Genomic DNA, 19537 nt, shown 5'->3' on the forward strand with positions numbered 1-19537 from the left:
GCCCACGGAAAAATATGACTGTTCCTGCACCACTGCCATAATTTTCTAGGGAACAGGTGAGGCCTCAGGTGTAGCCTCGTCTCTGAAACCAAGAGCATTAGAGCCTCTCTCCTTTAAACTTAAGAAAGACATCCCTCCCACCCCCACCCCATAACAATTTCACAAATCAATCTATGTGTTCCAGACACATTACACTGCATTGCACAGAAATAAAGCCGCGGGCTTGGTTCATACAGACTCTCCTTGTTTCAGACACCTGTGAAAAATTCCTGTGCCTAGAGGCATGTGCAAAGTGTGCGAGTGAGTGAGTGTGTGCATGTGTGTGTGTGTGTTTGAGAGAATGGTTAACACATGGGACTTTCCTGCCTGACAAACCTGTGAACAGCGAGAGGAATAATGCAGTACTACAGTCCAGAGGTTAATCAGCTAGCAAACCACATGTGTCAAGGCAGGGATAAGGAAGGTAAACTTGCAAATTAGTGCTAAAAAAAACATCACTGGAGAATTTCTCTCTAATCTTCTCTTGGGTTGGGAAGGCTGCAAACCCACCCCGTTCTCTCCTCTCCTTGTACCTGCCCATCTTGCCCCCATCAGTGGGAGAGGAATACTCACACCTGAGACCCCCCCGATGGAGCTGTCTGAGCAAGTTGGCCAGCTGTAACCATTTAACCCTGGCCGTATTGCCTTTTTTTTTTTTGTGCAAAATGATGAACAGAGGAAGACTTGGCTATTTGGAAACTCAGATAAAACATTTTGCTTATTTGATTTCTTGTTCCCTTTTTTTTTCCTTTAAAAGAAACGTCTTCTCCCATTTGCTTCTGGGAGAATGTTATGGCGTCATGAGTAAAACAACTTCCCATTTCCAAACCATATTTTTTTAAAAGTCCATTTCAAAAAGGAAAAAAAAAAAAATTCCACAAAAAGGCAAAGTTCTTTCTTCTCATCAGTCCAAAAGAAAACCAATTCTATATAAACTCACAAAAATAAATTAGCCCTAGCTTAAAAAAATAACTTACAAAAATCAAAACCATTTAGTCCCTCCTTTCACTCCCAGGCTTTTTGAACACCCTGTTTTCCAGCTAGGAGGGTTTATGCTGAAATGGGCAGTCGACAAAGGAAGAAAGGCACCAACCAACAAGCCAAACTAGGAGGGTGTGTCGGAAGCCAGGGAGCAGGATGAGCAGAGGGGTTGAAACAGTTACTGGTTCTTGGTGTTCAAAATCCTGCAGTGTCTCTGCTTGTTTTTAAAAATGGCTTAAAATACATTAACACAAAAAAAACCCTACCAAGCCCATCTGCTTTCCCGCTATCTCTCATCACCAGCACCCTCCTCCTCCTCCTGTTCATGGTTGCTTCAGTCTTTAAAAAAAAAAAAAAGTTAGCAAAATAAAACAACAAAAAAGCCAGCAACACTGAAAAACAAAAAAGCAAACTGATGATAACGTTATTTCTGGAGTGCTTGGGCTGGTCACTGCAGCAGCAGGCTGCTACCCCTGCTTGGGCCAACCTGGTTCTACAGTTGCTGTGTATGTTCCCTTTTTTTTGTTGATTTTCTTTTTATAAAAAATACAATAAAAATAAAAAAATGAATTTTTCCTGTTTTTTTTATCCCCGCCCTCCCTCGTGAAAACTTTCCGTGTGTGTGTTTTGCTTTCTCAACTGTCCCTTCCCCACAGTCATGACGCGCCCGGAGACGTGTCATTCACTGTGTCGTCCGTTAGTCTGTCCTGCCCTTCCAGGGACTCGTGTGGGTGTTCCTCTGTGGCGGTGTAGTAGCTGTTGTCCTCATCACCAGGGCTGCTGTGGTCTTTGTCCGACTGTTCCGAGTCCTCGCCCTCCTCCTCCAGGGTCAGTTCAAACTGGAATTTCTCCAGACAGGCCTCCTCATCCTTCTCCGCATCATCTGGAGGTGGGGAGGGGCTCTGTGGGATCATGCTGTGGTACCAGTCCCTGTTGTCCTCGAGGGTGTCCAAAATGTCTTGTGCGTCAGGGTGGACCAGGTCCGCCCATGTCTCCCACAGCGGGTGCACAATGTAGTCGATGAATCCCACCTGAAGGACAATGCAGGGAGGGGAGGGGATTAAGAGATTTTTTAGATTGTGAGCCCTTTGGGGACAGGGATCCATCTTATTTATTTATTATTTCTCTGTGCTATTTTTGGAAGGGCGATATAGAAATCAAATTAACAACAACAACAACAACTTGATGTCTGGATAAAACAAACCAGTCAATAACACCTGTCTGACTGTATAAACAAGAAATAATAATAATAATGAACTGCATGGCTTTTGGCTTAAACACCTAACAAACCTTCATAAACAACTATCAAAACAGTTCAATCACATTTTGCAAGGAGGTGATATTGAACAATGGTTAACAACTGGCAAAACTCATCTCATAATGAAAGACCCAGCAAAAGGTGCAGTTCCAAGTAATTATAGACCGATCACCTGCCTGCCAACCATGTTCAAATTATTTACTGGAGTAACAGCAGATGAAGTAATGCAACACTTATTAACTAATAAGCAGCTTCCAACTGAACAGAAAGGAAATTGCCCCAACACCAGAGACACAAAAGACCAGCTGCTGATTGACAAAATGATTTTAGAAAATTGCAAGAGAAGAAAAACAAATCTAAGTGTTGCATGAATTGACTACAAGAAGGCCATCAACTCAATGGCTCATACATGGATACTAAAATGTTTAGAAACAAGTGGTGTCAGCAAAAACATTCAGATATTTATATTAAAAAAGCAATGAGCATGTGGAGTACACAGTTAACAATCAATGGTGAGACACTTGGACAGGTTAGCATTAGAAGAGGCATTTCCCAAGGTTACTCACTATCCCCTCTGTTGTTTGTAGTTGCCATGACTCCCCTTTCACAAATACTAAACAAAACAGGCCTCGGATACCAAACATCTAAAAAATCAAGCAAAATCAACCATCTGCTGTACATGGACGATCTGAAGTTGTATGCAAAGTCCCAGTCAGAAATCGAATCACTGCTAAACGCTGTCCGTATATTCAGTAGCGATATAGCAATGGAGTTTGGACTAGACAAGTGTGCTGCATTAATAATGAACAGAGGGAAAATAACAAAAACAGAAGGAACAGAACTGCCCAATGGAAGCAACATCAAGAACCTGGAAGAGAAAGAACATTACAAATACTTGGAAATTCTCCAGGCTGATAACATTGCACATACTGAAGTTAAAAGAAAAATGGGAAGTGAATACATCAGGAGAGTTAGAAAAATTCTAAAGTCCAAACTCATTGGTGGGAACACCATACAAGCCATCAACACCTGGGCTATACTTATTATCAGATACACTGCAGGAATAATAGACTGGACCCAGGCAGAGCTAGAGACGCTAGATCGTAAGACCAAGAAAATCATGACCATCAATCATGCTCTGCACCCCCTACAGTAATGTAGATAGGCTATACCTTCCCTCGCAGCTCAGGTGGAAGAGGAATGCTGCAAGTCCATCAAACAGTAGAGGAGGAGAAAAGAGGCCTTGAAGAATATACAAAGGACAGTAAAGAAGATGCACTTAAAATGGTCAATAATGAGAAACTATTAAACACCAATGAAACAAAGCAGGCCTACAAGAAAGAACAAGTCAAGAACCGAGCAGAAAAATGGAAAAATAAGCCACTGCATGGTCAATATTTGCACAATATAAGTGGAAAATCAAACATCACCAAGACCTGGCAGTGGCTTAAGAATGGCAACTTGAAGAAAGAAACAGAGGGTTTAATACTGGCTGCGCAAGAACAGGCACTAAGAACAAATGCAATAAGAGCCAAAGTTGAAAAATCAACAACAAACAGCAAGTGCTGCCTTTGTAAAGAAGCAGATGAAACAGCAGACCACCTAATCAGCTGTTGTAAAAAGATCGCACAGACTACAAACAGAGGCATGACAAGGTAGCAGGTATGATACACTGGATCATCTGCAAAAAATACAAGCTACCTGTAGCCAAACATTGGTGGGACCATAAAATTGAAAAAGTTGAAGAAAATGAAGATGCAAAAATATTATGGGACTTCTGACTACAAACAGACAAACATCTGCCACACAATACACCAGATATAACTGTAGTCGAGAAGAAAGAAAAACAAGTGAAAATAATCAACATAACAATACCAGGGGATAGCAGAATAGTAGAAAAAATAATAGAAAAAATAACAAAATACAAAGATCTACAAATTGAAACTGAAAGGCTGTGGCAGAAGACGACCAAAATAATCCCAGTAATAATTGGCGTCCTGGGTGCAGTTCCAAAAGACCTTGAAGAGCACCTCAGCACCATAGGGACCACAGAAATCACCATCAGCCAATTACAAAAAGCAACTTTACTGGGAACAGCTTATATTCTATGATTATATCTATAATAATAACAACAATATTGATAATAAAATTCAGCCATCCCAGGTCCTTGGGAAGGACTCGATGTCTGGATAAAACAAACCAGTCAATAACATCTGTCTGACTGTGTAAACAACAAACAACAACAACAATAATAGGGTTAGTTATAAAGCCAGCAGTGGTAAAGCTAATTGCCACCAACTACTGAAGAACACAGTGCTATCCCGGCCTGCAGTTCCCAAGGCGCTGGCCCTGCGCACATGTGCACTGTGTGCTTCTTCCAGATTTTCCTCTCTATAAGCACAGGGAAATGCAAGGGGTGGAGGGGGGACTGAGTAGAGGGACTAGAAGGCATGGCCTATACCATGTTGACATGGCTGGGTCTGATAATCGTGCTTCCCTCTTATATGAATTCCATTGTGATCTCTTAAATCCTGATGCCCAGGTAAGCCAAGGTTGTACAGCAATGCTGGGCACAGAGAGGATCCCAATGGCTATTCAATCACAATAGAACTTCTTCTCACTGGAAAATCCAAGCAGGGGGCCAAAGCAGTGCATCTTCTAGAACAGGGATTCTCAGCCTTGGGTCCCCAGATGTTATTGGACTTCAACTCCCATAATCCCCAACCAAAGGCCACTGGGGCAGGGGATTATGGGTGTTGAAGTCCAATAGCATCTGAAGACCAAATGTTGAGAACCCCTGTTCTAGAAGCACAGCAAGAATTTCTTGTTTGGACCAGAAGCTGGTGGTTATGCTGGTTATGGAACTGGTGACTGGAAGACTTTTGGTTGAGATTTCAAAACTTTAAAAATGTTTACTCCATGTTAAACATAAAGTATTCAGTGTTTATTTGATGTCTGTGGTTTTTCCAATATTGCAACCTGCTCTGAATCTTTGAGAAATGGTGAAGAAAAGAAAGTGAAGTCAATGTATTCAGTCCTGCCTCAGACTGGTAACACTTTACCTTTGTTCCTTTCATGATTCTCCAGAGCCATGAGAGCTGAACACTAGCCTCTTGCTAAGATTCTAAGGGACATTTCATATTACAACCTTCCTGCCCAGGGGTGTAGCAAGGGTGGAGGGGGTCTAGGGGCAAAAAGTGAAGATGGGCCCCTACCCTCCACCTGCTTCCTCAGAGAGTGTGGTGGTGGTGGTGGTGGTGGGGAGACGAGCTGTTTGCACCACTTCAAGGGCCAAGGACAGTTATCCCACACTATGTTCAATTATAGTTACATTCTTGGATCCTAGAATCCCACACAAGTGCACAAAACAAATGCAAGCCCTGATCAAGGATATGTCACAGTCAGTGTTCCTTCTAACAGGGATTCCCAGACGGTGTTGACTACAATTCCCAGAATCCCCAGCTGCAATGGCTTTTGCTTGGGGATTCTGGGAGTTGTAGTCAACAGCATCTGGGATTCTCTGTTAGAGGGAACACTGGTCACAGTACAACATCCTTTAAAATGATGTACACATATTATAGTGCACACACCCCTACCTGCTTGAATAACTGGAGAATGACCATAAAATTTGAATTGCTTGTATATGAACTCAACAGGCTACCCCTCACCCCAAAAAGGAAATTTTACTTTCCCCACAGGCTCCTAACAGGCTACTTAAGCCAGACCTCTGAATAACAACACTAATCAGTAGACTAGAGCAATAAGCTGCTCACTAGGCATAAAATGCAGTTCTATTACTTAATTCACCTGCAAAGCAACCAGGGCAGAGATAAATTTGATTCTTTTTCTCCTTCAGCAAAAGCCACCGCAATGAAGTGCTAGCAGGCATATTTTTACCTCAGAATTGTTTGCTTCCCTCTTCCACCCCCAGCCCCAAATACCTTTCGTTTCTAGGGCAAAAGCCTCCCTCACTCCTGGTGTTCCCAATAACTGAGGGGCAGGTGTGATGGCCAGCGGAGGGAGAGAGAAAGATGCGGAAAGGGAAGCCACAGCCAGTGAAGGGGAACTCAGAGCACAACCCGGAGCAAAAAACGTGCAGCAGTAACCCCAGGCGAGGCGGCACAGGCAGCAGAACCACCACCAGAGCAACAGCCCTGCTTCCTTCTCCCCTTAGCACCCCAATGCAGGAGATAACTCTGAAAGAAGGGGGGAAATCAAAGGAAAAACTGAAAGGGGGGTGGGTGGAATGAGAACAAAGAACAGATAGAAAAGCCACGTCACAGCTGCAGTAGGGTTCCTGGGTCCTCTCCAAAGGCCTCCTTCCCAAACCAAGCCCCGGGAGGGAGCGGGCACCAAACTCCCAGGTCCTCTCCCAGAGCACTCTTCCTTCAGGACTGCTAGGGATTGTTTTTCCACCTCTGAGTGAAAACAGGAGGCAGGGAGGAAGACCGTGAAATACAATGAAGGTAAAGCTGTGCTGTCAAGTCAGTGTCGACTTCTGGAGACAGGGAGGGGTTTGCCATTGCCCTCTCCCACACAGTATGAGATTATGCCTTTCGGCATTTTCCTATATCGCTGCTGCCCGATACAGGTGTTTCCCATAGTTTGGGAAACATACCAGCAGGGATTCGAACCAGCAACCTCTTGCTCCCTAGGCAAGTTACTTCCCCGCTGTGCCATTAGGTGGCTGTGAAATACAATACAATAAAACAAATATTTATATCCCACTTTTCAACCAACGTTTCCCAAAGCAGTTTATATAGAAATAAGGTAAATAAAGAAAATGGCTAAAATGGCTCACTGCCCCCAAAAGGGCTCACAATCTAAAAAAGAAACATTAAGATAGATACCAGCAACAGCCACTGGAGGGAAGCTGTGCTGGGGATGGATAGGGCCAGTTGCTCTCCCCCTGAGAATCGCCACTCTTAAAAGGCGCCTCTTTGCTCAGTTAGCAGGGGGTAGAATGGAAGAAAGGTGGGAGGGGGAAGAGTCAGAGGCTTCCTCGCAGGTTAAAAGAGGGAATGGAATGCATTGTGCTTTTGAAAGCACTTTATAACATAGTTCTACAAACATTCTCTGCTCTGAATACACCTCTCCCCCACCCACCCACCCACCCCACATATACGGAGGCAACTCACAGCTTCCCTTCCCCACCTGCTTTCATTCAGAGGCAAAATAATGACCAGGGACCCCAGCTCTTCAAGGAAAGTACTTCCCCCCTATAGCCTGCTAGGAGGAGGAGGGAGGAGAGCTCAGTCACAAGCCTGAGCTCTGGGAGAGCAACTCGGGAGCATGCCAGGCATTGCTTTGTCCCCAGTGACACAGAAAACCCTGCAATGCCTGATGCTCTGATGTGGCCCTGCCAGGAATAAAGGAAACACATGTGGGAAAGGAGGAGGATCCAACTGCTGTAATTCCTGTGACTAGACATATGCCTGAGACGGGGTATGGCCACAGAAATAATGAGGATGGGAAGAGGCTAGTGGCCAGGAGAGGGAGAGATTGCTCCAGTCTGAGTGTGCAGCCCGCCCCTCCATTTCTCATGTGCTGCAAGGAGGAGGATCCTTCTTCTTCCACTGAAACCTGGGTGTCTATGTGGCCACACAGCAGGAAAAGACTAGGGGCCACCATGATGCTTTCCAGATTAGCCGCTCAACAGTGGCAATATGCTTCTGTTCAGGCAAATCGCATTCAAAACGTAAATAGCAAAGTTCCCAGCAGGGGGAGCAGTCTTGTGAAAACTAACAACCCGAAAAAACCAGCAACTTTTTTACGCCGGATATACAACGTCCTAGCTCTATATTGCAGCGATTAAATTCGGAAGAAGGCATTGGAAATATGAACGGCACCCTGCTGTCCGCGTAGGGACCGCGGTGTCACAACGCAGGAAGTGTGGAAGCACACTTCCGAGATACGTCGTGACCCCGCTGCAGGGTCTAATCTGGAAAGTGCCCAGAGGCCAGACAAGAGCAGCTCAGGCCGGGCTGCAGTACGAGTGCTGGGGCAGCAGGAGGTGAATGAACTCCCAACCTAGGGGGCGGGGGCTGGGGAGCCGTGCAGAGGCTCCTCAGGGATAGGCGGCCCAAAGATACTCACCCCACCCCTTGCTCAAGTGTTCCCATGCCTCTGTTCTCCCCCCCTCGCTCCAGAGGTAATTGTTGGGGTTAAAACTAGTGCCAAAACCAACACCAAAGTATCACGAACTTCTGCCCTCAAACAAAGAAACAAAAACCAAGCAGGACACCCGTGCTCTCCAGCACTCGAGAGGAGGAACTGAATTTTTAAAAAACCCAACCCAAACACTAAAGGGCAGTGGGGTTGTGCTGCAGGAGAGGAGGTCGCCTTGGTGGAATCTGGAATGTTTTGTCCTCACATTGTAAAAGGCGACACTCAGCACTTCCACCCAAGTGGTCCAGCAAGGAGCACTAGGACCTCTAAGACAGTGTTTATTAAGAAGTAATGCAGATATGGGGACGGGCACGTGATGAGAGAAACTAGGCAAGAAGTGCCTGTGACTCACACCCAAACCCCCCAATCATAACACTTTCCCAGCAGCCACAGAGGGGCAACCAGGGGGACTGTTTTACCTCAACAGCCACATGGAGGTGCTGGCAGAGGCCACTTGACTGCATGCATGCAGAAGGCTCCAGGTTTAATCCATGACATTCCCAGTTAAAATGGATCTCAGACAAAATGGCTGCTCAGAGCAGTAGAGTTTACTCTGCCAGTCAGAGTAATCCTGAATGGGCTAGATGGCTCAATAGTCTGACTCAGTAGAAGGCAGCTTTGCATGTTTCAACTGCAGTTTCTTAGAACAACTGAGGTGGAGAATTCTTGCTTCCTGAAAGCTGCTTCTCTGCTACAACTCTGGGGTGGAAGGAAAGCTGCTAAAATGGGTTTTGGCAGCAGCCTCCCCATATCCGAGGCAAGACCTTTTCCTAATCTGTGGGGTGGTGGAAGGAAAAGAGGAAAGGGAACTCCCGCCTCCCAAGAGGCTACCCAGCCATCACACACCTGCGACTTCTCCACAGAGGCCGTGTGCTTGTCGCACATGGGGCTGATCTCCATGCCCCGCTCCCGTTCTTTGTCACCCTGTCTGAAGAACTCCTCCATGATCCGGTCTGTCCATTGCCGGTACAGCTCCAGTGGCTTCGTGGGGTTGCTCAAATCCGCACAGTGAACCATGTTCCGCAAGACCTGGTTGGGTTTGGGAAGGCAAGGCCAGTCAGAGGCATCAAGAATGCAACAGTTCTTCCCTGCACAAGCAGGGCTCACTACACATTCAGAAAAGAAAAGAAAAGACCTTCAGAAAGACGGACCTATTGTGAGCAGAAAGAAAAGGGTCTAGATGGAATCAACTTTCCTTGGCCTCAGAGCCCAAGGAGGTTGGTGAGTGAGAAATCTAGCAAATGATTGCAGTGATTAAGGAACAGAAGGCCTTGAGCTGAAGGCTCCAGTAGTCAGGCCCAAGTGTTTTGTTCTCTGAGACCCCATAGCAGCCTGGTAGAACTCCTCGTTGCTGAGCTGCTCTCTGCTACACTTGGTTGCCACCACAGGAGGTAATACATTTCACTAACTCAGTTGTTGTCAGGTAGTAGTTGTTAGGAGAGGAGAGCTGGTCTTGTGGTAGCAAGCAAGACCTGTCCAATTAGCTAAGCAGGGTCCACCCTGGTTACATTTGAATGGGAGACCACATGTGAGCACTGTGAGATAGATGCTCACTGTAAGATGCTCCATTCCCTCAGGGAAGGAGTCGCTCTGGGAAGAACATCTAGGTTCCAAGTTCCCTCCCTGGCTTCTCCAAGATAGGGCTAAGAGAGATTCCTGCCAGCAATCCTGGAGAAGCCGCTGCCAGTCTGTGAAGACAATCCTGAGCTAGATAGACCAAAGGTCTGACTCAGTATATGGCAGCTTCCTAGATTCCAGGTGACACGACTGGCCAATAGGGTTTCATCTGGCTGTATAAAGCCTCGGTTGTTGGATTAGCTCCTCAGCCTGAGCAACATCTTTTGGTCAAGCTGTTGTCCAACTGCCTATACCAGTTTCTCAGTGTATCTGCCTGCAGTTTAGTGCCTGCTTTACATCACTTCCCCAGCCAGGGCACTGGGTGGCACCTAAAGGGCTTCGGCCTGCCTAATTCAGCTATGGCCGAATCTCCAGACCACCAATCCTGGCAAAGGCACTCCCTCCCTGCTTCGCAGAATACAGGCTTTCATTCCACTTTGCTCACCTGTATTCTGTCGGTGTAGTTGTCCAGCAGCAGCACCCCTGAACTGGTCACTTTCTTGGTCTCCACCATTGTCTTAAGGTCAGCCAAGAGGCTCATGTGTTTGGACATGTCGGTAGCCAGGACCTGCAGAAGAACAAGCCATCATTTTAGTAAAAGGAGGACATATATGAGCATAGGAGGAAGTGTTAGCCTGGGTCAGACCCTTAGGTCTCTTTTGCTCAGTATCATCTACACTGTTCAGCAGTGGCTTTCCAGGGTTTCAGGCTGGGGGCTTTCCCTATCTGGAGATGTCACCGATCACACCTGGGACCTTCTGTGTGCAGAGCAGGTTCTCTACCGCTGAGGTATGGCCCATCTGCCCTTATTTTGCAGGCCATCTAACCTCCTCCATCTATAGTCAGCACCCCCAGGGCATCTTTCTCCATTCCATGAAATGGTGGTTTGGGGATTGCCAGTCTCTATGGCCATGCATTTCTGGTGGGAGGGGAGGTTATTGTTCCTGAAACTAGTGTTTTACCATTTTCATTCTGTGCGGAAGATTTCAACAGACTTGGAAAACGTTAGGGCTACCAGCAGATTTTTTTTTTAAAACAACCTTTGACCTTTTAACTCATCAATCAAATCAGCTAAATTTCAGTGTTTGCATATTATCAAAAACCTCAGTGAGATACTGAAAGACATGTGTGTTGACTGACTTACTCCTAAATATTTTTCCTGCCACCCTTCCCATTACAGCCACAGTCAAAACAGCCAGAAAAAACAAAAACAAAACACCCAATGATTAAAACTGGTTCCCACATCTTCAGGCATTTCTCTAGAAGAGAAATCTTAAAAGCTTCCAATCCAGGAAAAAAAGGAGTTATAAATGTTTTAGTATTTAAGTATATCTTGCATTTATTTATTTTTTTAAGCCTGGTGTGATTTCCACCCCCCCCCTTAGCAGCTGGCAATAAGTGATCCTTGCAAGCAACATGCTTTCATCCTCTTGGCTCAGTCCCAAATGTCATACAGAACCAAGCATGTCTCTATATATTGGGCAGATCATGGGATATGGGACTGGGACCTCATGTGGCCATCTGCTGCTGACAGGTTCCTACTACTCTGGTAGAACCCACACCAACTCTTCTCACTCTTGACCGGGCAGTTTTTTTGCCTGGTAAAAAGAACATTACTTCCTCCTGTAAGCAGGAAATAGTCTCCCATTGCTTCTAGAATCACCCACAAAGTGTTGATCTCCAAAAAGTAAAAATGCTGGAGAGGGGGAAAGGGAGTGAGGCCAATCTAGGTCTCTGTTCAGGACCCCCGAGGTCAGTTCTGGTATTAGACAGGTAACACTGAAAGCACCCTGTGCGTGCTCCCTCGGAGACGAGCCATCCGTGAGAGCAGAAGTGAAACCTGTGCTGCTAGCAGCATGCTGAGTGTTTGTATGGAAAAGTCACAAGCCCTATTCAGATATTTACGTTGTACAACCGTACAGATGTCTGTACACTCGCACGTGCTTTTGTGTGAATGACTGTACTGCAAAATCCTGGATACAGGCCCCTCAAATGCATGGTACAGAGAGGAAGCGTACTGCTGTACCTGTCTTCAGCAGAATGAGGGAATGACGGTACCTGTGTATATTGTACACTCATTGAAATGGGAAGAAAAGAAAAAGGGCAGTTTTTCCCATCTAGGCAGAGGAAAAGCCTGACCTCCTAGGTAGCCTTCCTCTGCTCAGGATGCATCTGCCGCGCCTGTCCATATTGCTCTTTGCACAGCAGCAGAGGAAGAATGGTGATCAGTCAAAGCATTTTACTTGCAAGAAGCCACTCCAGCTTGCCTTTTCAGGCAGCTTGGTGGGGGATGGTGCTCCTTCCTCGTGATGTTATTCTGAGAAACACTGTGGCAAAGTTGGTATCGCTCCAAATGTATAACTGAGTTTCCCAAAATAAAATCTGGGATGGAATCCCTCTCTGGGGACACTGCCCAAGACGAGGTGCAGATCAGTCTTGAGCTAGCAAACATGAATTGTCCCCTTTGCTAAACAAGGTCCACCTTGATTGGCATTTTGATGGGTGACTACATGTGAACATTGTAAGATATGCCCCTTAGGGGATGGGGCCACAGCTCAGTGGAAGAGCATTGGCAGGCTTGCATGCAGAAGGTCCCAGGTTCACTCCCTGGCAGCATCTCCAGGTAGGGCTCAGGGAGACTCCTGCCTGAAACCTTGGAGAGTCGCTGCCAGTCAGTGTAGACAATGCTGAGCAAGATGGACCAATGGTCTGGCTCAGCAGAAGGCAGCTTCCCATCTTCCCTTGGACACCAGTCCCCAGTGGGGCTCACCATGTCAATGACCATCTTGCGCAAGGTCTGCCGCTGCCGCTTGCTCAGGTTCTGGAAGATGTCGCAGTTCTCCTCTTGTAGCAGCTTGAAGCCCACAGCTAGGTGATGGTTCTCCAGCACAGACTCGTCATTGTACATCAGTGCCAGCTCCGAATCTGCCAGGAAAGGTCACATCAGAACATGTCATGGAGAACAGAGACACACAGAGAATGAGGAGGCTGGACTCAATCCTTGCACCTCCTGCATTTCGCACCCCACCTCCCACAACTCCTCTCCCTTTCTGCTGGCCATCACCCTCCTCTCCCCCAGCTGCTCATACTCCTGGTTATAGTTTGATGCTATGTGTGCTTTCAGAATCCAAAGCCATGCAAGTCCTGACAGAAAGAGGCACAGAGGAACAACCTTGCTGTACCACTCCAGCCTGCAATATAACTACAGGAAGGGACTGCTCATTCAAGTGCTGACTTCCTCATCTTTGCATTAGGATATTCTTCCTCAGGTAGCTTTACAACTGCTTCTCCTCCTATCCTCAAGGGATTTGGAAAGGAGTTGTTTCCTCTCTTCTCCCGAACCTATTTTTCAAGATTTGAAAAGTACTGCTGATGTCCTGTTCCCCCAATCCCGCCCCTAGCAACTTTAATCTTCTTTTGTCTAGGAAAACTTGTTTTCTTCCTTTATCACTTCTATGATGAAATGGGACTTGTGATGAAACGGACGTTCTGTCTCCATAATATTTCCATTTAGCGACAGCGGAACTATTTTTTTACAAAAATAAGTTATACTGTGTTTTCTGGTGTTTGCATCATCATCTGGTTTCAAGTATAGTCACGTTCTGCTCTGGGTTTGTCCTGCACTAAGTTGCTAACACCATTTATGCTTCTGCTGTTTTGGTGAAAATACTGTGCATATAAAATGCTAGGATAGTTGAGGAGAAAAGGGGGCTTTGTGTTTGCGTTGGTCCCAATTTTCTTCTGTTTGGTAGTTATATCTTTATTAATTCATTTTGCAAACTCATCAGCGGCTTTTCTGTAAAAGGGACTCTGATAGTGGTTACCATCAGCCACCTCCAGTTGCATGAGGTTAAAGATTTGGTGATGGCAACTGCATCTGAACTGCAATTTTGTATCAGCCTTAAAGTGGATTAACTAATTCCCCTTAAGAGTCACCCCAGGGGCATCTCTGAGTGGGAGTAATTGCTTCACTAGGGCACCCGGTCTCTGTGACATCTCCTGTTATCTGATCGGCTTTGTCAGCCTTTTATCATCCTGGCAGCTTTTCTCAGCATCCTTCCCAACTGGTCAACCTCCTTTTTGATATGGCGCATACATGGAAGATCAACAGTGAAATCAGCAGGACTACTTCTTCCAGTCACCTGGGCAGGGATGAGAAAGGGGTATGAGGGGCAGTCTGGATAGGGAGGGCAAGGCGGCTTGTATAACTAGACTCTAAAGGGGTAGCTCTGCAGGGGCACTGAGACACTCCTGAGAGAGGGCCTTGTGAACTCAGATGCTTCTTGAGAACCTCTTTGTGAGTTTTAATCTAGGTACCCTCATTTTGGGAAGTTAAAACATCTGCTGCAAGAAGTAGGGCATTCTCTGTGGTGGCCCCGATGCTGTGGTGTTATTGCAGGGAGCTCCTGGAGACTGACATTTAGGACTGCCTTGAGCCAGTCCTGCACAATGTAAGGCCCGGGGGCCAGATCCAGCCCACAAGGACTTTTTTTACTGGCCTGCAGGAAGGAAAGTCCTACAGTAACAGCAGGAGCCATGAAGAGCTCTTGGACTGTCCTGTGAGCAGCAGCAGCAGCAGCAGCAGCAGCAGCTCTTCAATGCATTTGTCTGCATAAGACCAAATGCCATCTGCCTGGGCTGGAGTCCACAACCCTCTATCCCCTTTGCTTTCATTAATTTTTTAATAATTAATTTTAGTGTATAATTAATTAATTAATGTGCTGAAAATTGACCTTGGCCCCTGCACACCAAGTCATGGTTGGTTCTGGCTAGAGTTGCCATGTCCCTCGAAATTCCGAGTTTCACCCGGATTTTAAGCATCTCACCCAGCTTGCTTAGCCCACCCAGATTCTCTCAGATTTCAGCTTTCATTAAAAAAAAGAAGAAAAAACCTAAGCTCTAGCCCTCGTAGAAGCGGAGTTACAGAGCAAAACGTGCAGCCACTATTCTGCTCAGAAATTATTTCCCAGCCAGTTTACATAATATGCAAATTAGGTACCCGGATTTGGAAAGCCAGAATATGGCAACCCTAGTTCTGACCCACCAGGCCATTTGAGATGTGTACTTTCCAGATAGCTAGATTCTCCTAAGCCCTACTCACATGTCATGTTCAGCACTCAAACAATCTACATACAGTGTGCACAGGTACAGAGCTGTACGTAGGTACAGTTATTCACAGATTATGTTAAACACAGGTACAGCAGTACACTTCCTATCTGTATCCTGCATTTGAGTAATGGAGGTTCACTTTTAAAATGAACCACAGGTACAGTTACAAAAGCATGTCCAGACATCTGAACAGAGATACACCATACTAAGGTCATTCACATGGTCAAAGTGGGGAGGGCTGCGGGGAAGGCAGGAGCCTACCTGCCCTCCCCCAGACGATACGAGCCTCTTCTAGGCTTCGCTGCCAGCATGCCCAAATGAGTGGCATGGCGACCAGGAGTGGGGCCACCAGGAATCCCACAATGCACTGTGCATTGGGAAAGTTTGTGCTGCCTGGCCGTCCCTTGCCCCTGGCTCTATGGGAAAGATGGTTGATGGCAGTCTGGGAGCAGCTACCAGCAGCAGAGCACCCACATGACCAGAACGTGAGGTAGAAGGCATGTGCTTGCCTGGGTAGAAAAGCAGGGCTACCCAGTGAAGGAGCGGTGGGATCCGGAGCCATCCGGGCACTTCTTGTGATCAGCCTGACCTGGGCTGGCCCTGTCTTAGCTGGGTAGGGCTTGTTGTGAGAATGACTTCAATCTCTGAAGAGGGCTCTAGTTTAAGCCATGGCCTAAGCCAAAGGGTTGCCCAACCAGTCAATCATTTGACCAGAAGGATTGCAATGGTATAAAAATTAAGTTTTCAGAAAGGATCGAAATATAGATAGAAAAATACTTAATTTTAAAGTAGATTTTAAAAAAGGAGGCCCTATTTACAAGTTAGTAAAAAATAATGAAAGCTCCAAAACACTCCAGTCTTAAGATCACAGAAGCCCTGAGGTTAAAAACCTAATCTAGGCTTTTAGCCACACATTTTAAAGCTTCTAAGATTTCAGTAGGAGCTGCCTTTATGTTCCACCCTCCTGAGTTTTAAATGTTTATGCCCATCCATCTGTGAAGGTTATAGGTTAGAGCTGGTAGACGTTTGGCTGTGAATTAGTATATTGCTGAGATTTTTTTAAAAAAAAGAAATAGTGCCATGCTATAGTTTTGCAGTTTAAAATGTTATTTTTGTACTGATTTCATGAATTGTTTTTAAATTATGTTGTCAATCATCTTTGGGAAAGTCTGCTGTACAAGTCTGTGTGTGCATGCAGCAAGAATTTGACTAAAGTCCCCCATTAGATGTATGGGACACCTGGTGCCAATCTTTCCTTCATCACCTCAATGTAGTTCTGATCTCTCCCCCACCTAGCAACAAAGTGCCTCTGATTTCTTATCTTATTTTGCTGTCACAGGTCTGGAGATGGGTGATGAACCTGTCCATTCTGGTTATCTAGCAACAGGGATGAACCAACAGTTTTCTGATGAAAGGCCATAGAGGAAGGATTGAGGCTGTAGCAGCAGCAACAGCAAAATAAAGGAAGGTGGAGAATGGCCCGAGTTGCAGGAGATTGCGGGGGGGGGAGGCTTTCACATGATTGTGCAGGCAGAGGGAAGGCAGGGCTAAGCCTACGTTCCCCGCAGACAATCCCAGCTGATGGCTCAAGCTGTGCTGCCGTGCACACCTTCTGGAGGCCGGGGGAATCCCACAATGCACTGCACGATGAGCGTGGTGCATTGGGGGATTCCCCCGGGCGACGGGCATTCTAGGTGCTCATCTCTGTGTCAGCGCGGGTTGCAAGCAACCTGTGCTGACACATGAGCCCAGAGGCTGGGTTGATGGAGTGCTCGCTCCATTAAGCCCGGCTAAAAGCCAGACTTGAAAGCGTGGATCTCAGCGGTTCTCACAGGCAGCCAAGCCCAGGCTTGGCTGCTCGTGAAAACAGCGAGAGCGAGAGCAAGTGTGTGTGTGTGTGTGTGTGTGTGTGTGTGTGTGTGTGTGTGTGTGTGTGTAAACAGGCAGCGCCTCCCCACTGACAGTGTATAGAGGGAGAGTGGAAATGAAGGATTGATACGCTGATTTCAGGATGATGGAAGTTTGCACAGAATGCCATCCCTAACAACCCCAGAAAAGTTGCTGTCAACTTTCCACTGAGTGCAACCCTGTTAAAGCATCATATGTTCTAGAGAGGACTTTAGAACAGCCTCTTGGAGTATGTTCCAGTCACTTCCTATGAATATCCATGCACGAGTACACACATTGGCACATATTACAGACAATACAAAATTCCTTCCAATTCTTGCTTTTATTGCTCTGAATGAGTAAATGGCAGCTGAACCACATGTGATGGTAGCAGGCCTGTGCTAAAATCAGGTCTGATGCTGAATCCCTATGAAGTGGGGAGCTGCGTGGATGGGGAGGCAAGAGGGGCAACCCCCCTCACCTGCTCTTTTTACACCACAATGGCTCTGCCCTGGCTGTTCCACCCATCCCAATGACACTGCTAGGAGAAAACCAGCAGGGGTGCAGGTATTTCAGGGTAGATGTATTGCAGACACAGGCATTACACTGTAGGTGAGAGAAGTGAATGTGTTTTGCAAGTACACACACACATACACACTCAATATCACTCACTGGTGTTGATCAAAAACTGGTTGGAGACGCCAGGATGGTCCACATCATGAATGGCGGCAGCAAATATTGCAGCCAGGATCTCCAAATCAGTGAAGACGGCCTGCAATGGATAGAGGGGGAGAAATGACCTGCTATGTACATGATGTGTATCTGGGTGCTGCTGCCCTGTGTGCTGAGCCACCGGAGTGTTGTCTGGACAACAAAGAGATCCTTGGCTCTAGAATGATTCTGCTCACCCAGGCTGACCATTCGCTTCTCCCTACCCAGAAATACTACAGAAGTTTCCTTTTCAGGTGGGGATTTTGCCTGGGCAGCAGCAGCAGGCTCCGACTGCTAGCATGTGACCCTAGATGGTGATTTCCAGCTTCTCCAGCTCTTGCTCAGCAGCTCTGACACCTGCTCCAGAAATCATAGTTTAATGGGAACTGAACAACTGCCATCCCAGAGAACCCCCCAAAGCATCCCACTGAGTTGAGGGATGCAAAAAGGATGAGTTCTGCAGTGCGTTTAGAAGCACAATCCTTCAACATGAAACTAGGTAACACATGCAAAATATTGTATGAAGAAATATCCAGCATACATGCAACTCATAGGATCTGGATTGATCTGGTTGGCAAAGACAGACTGGGGTCAATCAGCCACGTGTATTTTGTCCCCAACATTTCCATTCTAGAACCTAAAACAGCTGCCAGAGGCTGTATGTTTCAGTGAAGAAAGATCTGTTGTTGTTAGGAAGGAGAGAGACTGCTTAACCCTTTCCGGTTCAGTTTTTTCTCTCATTCAAGATTGCCCCCAGCCCTTTCCCAACCTGCAGGGGGAAAGATCTTTCTGCCTGGCAAGAAATCTTGCTGGCAGATTGCACCCAAGGATGCCTATGTGACATTTGGATTTTCCACTGTTGATACCAGAACGTCTTGGCCTGGCCCTGTTTTAACCTCAGGGTAAACTCCCAATAATACTGCCAGAGTTTGGATCAACATAAAACTCAAACTGGTTCAGAAATATTCTCCATGCATTCTGTATAATTTTGGCTTACTGCTCCTCCTCTTTTCACAGGCTACCACTCTTAGCCTAAACGAAAACAGAGCTATGAATAGGGGCAGGAATTCACAAACTACTCTGCCAATGGTAATGATGTCTGCGTGTAAAGCAGTCTCTAAAAATCAAGTCACAGGAAGGACCCAACACCAGGACCATCCTTAAGTGCGGGCAAGGAGGGCTGCCATCCTGAGCCCTGCCCTTAAGGGACCTCATGCTTGATGTCCTGCGAGAGTCCTCTGTGGGGCATCAGGCATGCGTGGTCTTTGTGCTGGTGTCATGAGGGCCCTCAGCCAAGCGCCTTTGGGAGCCCCCCAAGCAGTGTGGACAGCTGCCATCTCTATCTCTATATTTTTAAACAAGTATGCAATGCCCCTACTCAATTCAGCCAAGGGCAGGGACTTCCAGGCAGCAGCTGAATTAACTTGAAAAGAAAGAGACCACAGAACTAAGAAGGTATGTCTATGGCCCACTGCAGATACAATACTTATGTTCTCCCAAGGAAGTTGTCCTGCCTCCCAGCCCCGATTCTGACAAGAAATCTGGGGCCAAAGAAGCTGTGTGAACCAGATTTTAAAAAATCTACAATTCAGAGAGCCAATGTAGTGAAGTTGGCTAGAGTGTGGGTGATATAAATAACCATTCCTCTCAACACTGAACTCGTGTGTTCAAGTACTTATTTGGAAGCAAAACAGCCACCCAAAAACAAAGTAGTGGTTTCTACTTCCACATACCCCGGGTGTTTCTTGGGTATGCAGAAGTGCATCT

General features: G+C 46.4%; 1 protein-coding gene across 6 annotated transcripts in view; it reads right to left on the reverse strand.

Moving 5' to 3' along the window:
• Positions 1 to 210: 210 nt before the first annotated feature.
• Positions 211 to 19537, reverse strand: part of PDE4A (phosphodiesterase 4A) — a 546547-nt gene continuing 527220 nt past the window's right edge. For all 6 annotated transcript variants that reach the window (XM_053299525.1, XM_053299524.1, XM_053299523.1 and 3 more), the window contains 5 exons: positions 17732 to 17831; positions 12834 to 12988; positions 10509 to 10631; positions 9293 to 9475; positions 211 to 2051 (listed from right to left, as the gene is read on the reverse strand). In XM_053299525.1, the coding sequence (XP_053155500.1) occupies positions 1677 to 2051; positions 9293 to 9475; positions 10509 to 10631; positions 12834 to 12988; positions 17732 to 17831 (936 nt within the window). In that variant the 3' untranslated portion in view covers positions 211 to 1676. The remainder of the gene's footprint in view (positions 2052 to 9292; positions 9476 to 10508; positions 10632 to 12833; positions 12989 to 17731; positions 17832 to 19537) is intronic.

Source organism: Hemicordylus capensis, chromosome 2, assembly GCF_027244095.1.
Source record: "Hemicordylus capensis ecotype Gifberg chromosome 2, rHemCap1.1.pri, whole genome shotgun sequence".
Classification (NCBI taxonomy): Eukaryota; Metazoa; Chordata; class Lepidosauria; order Squamata; family Cordylidae; genus Hemicordylus; species Hemicordylus capensis.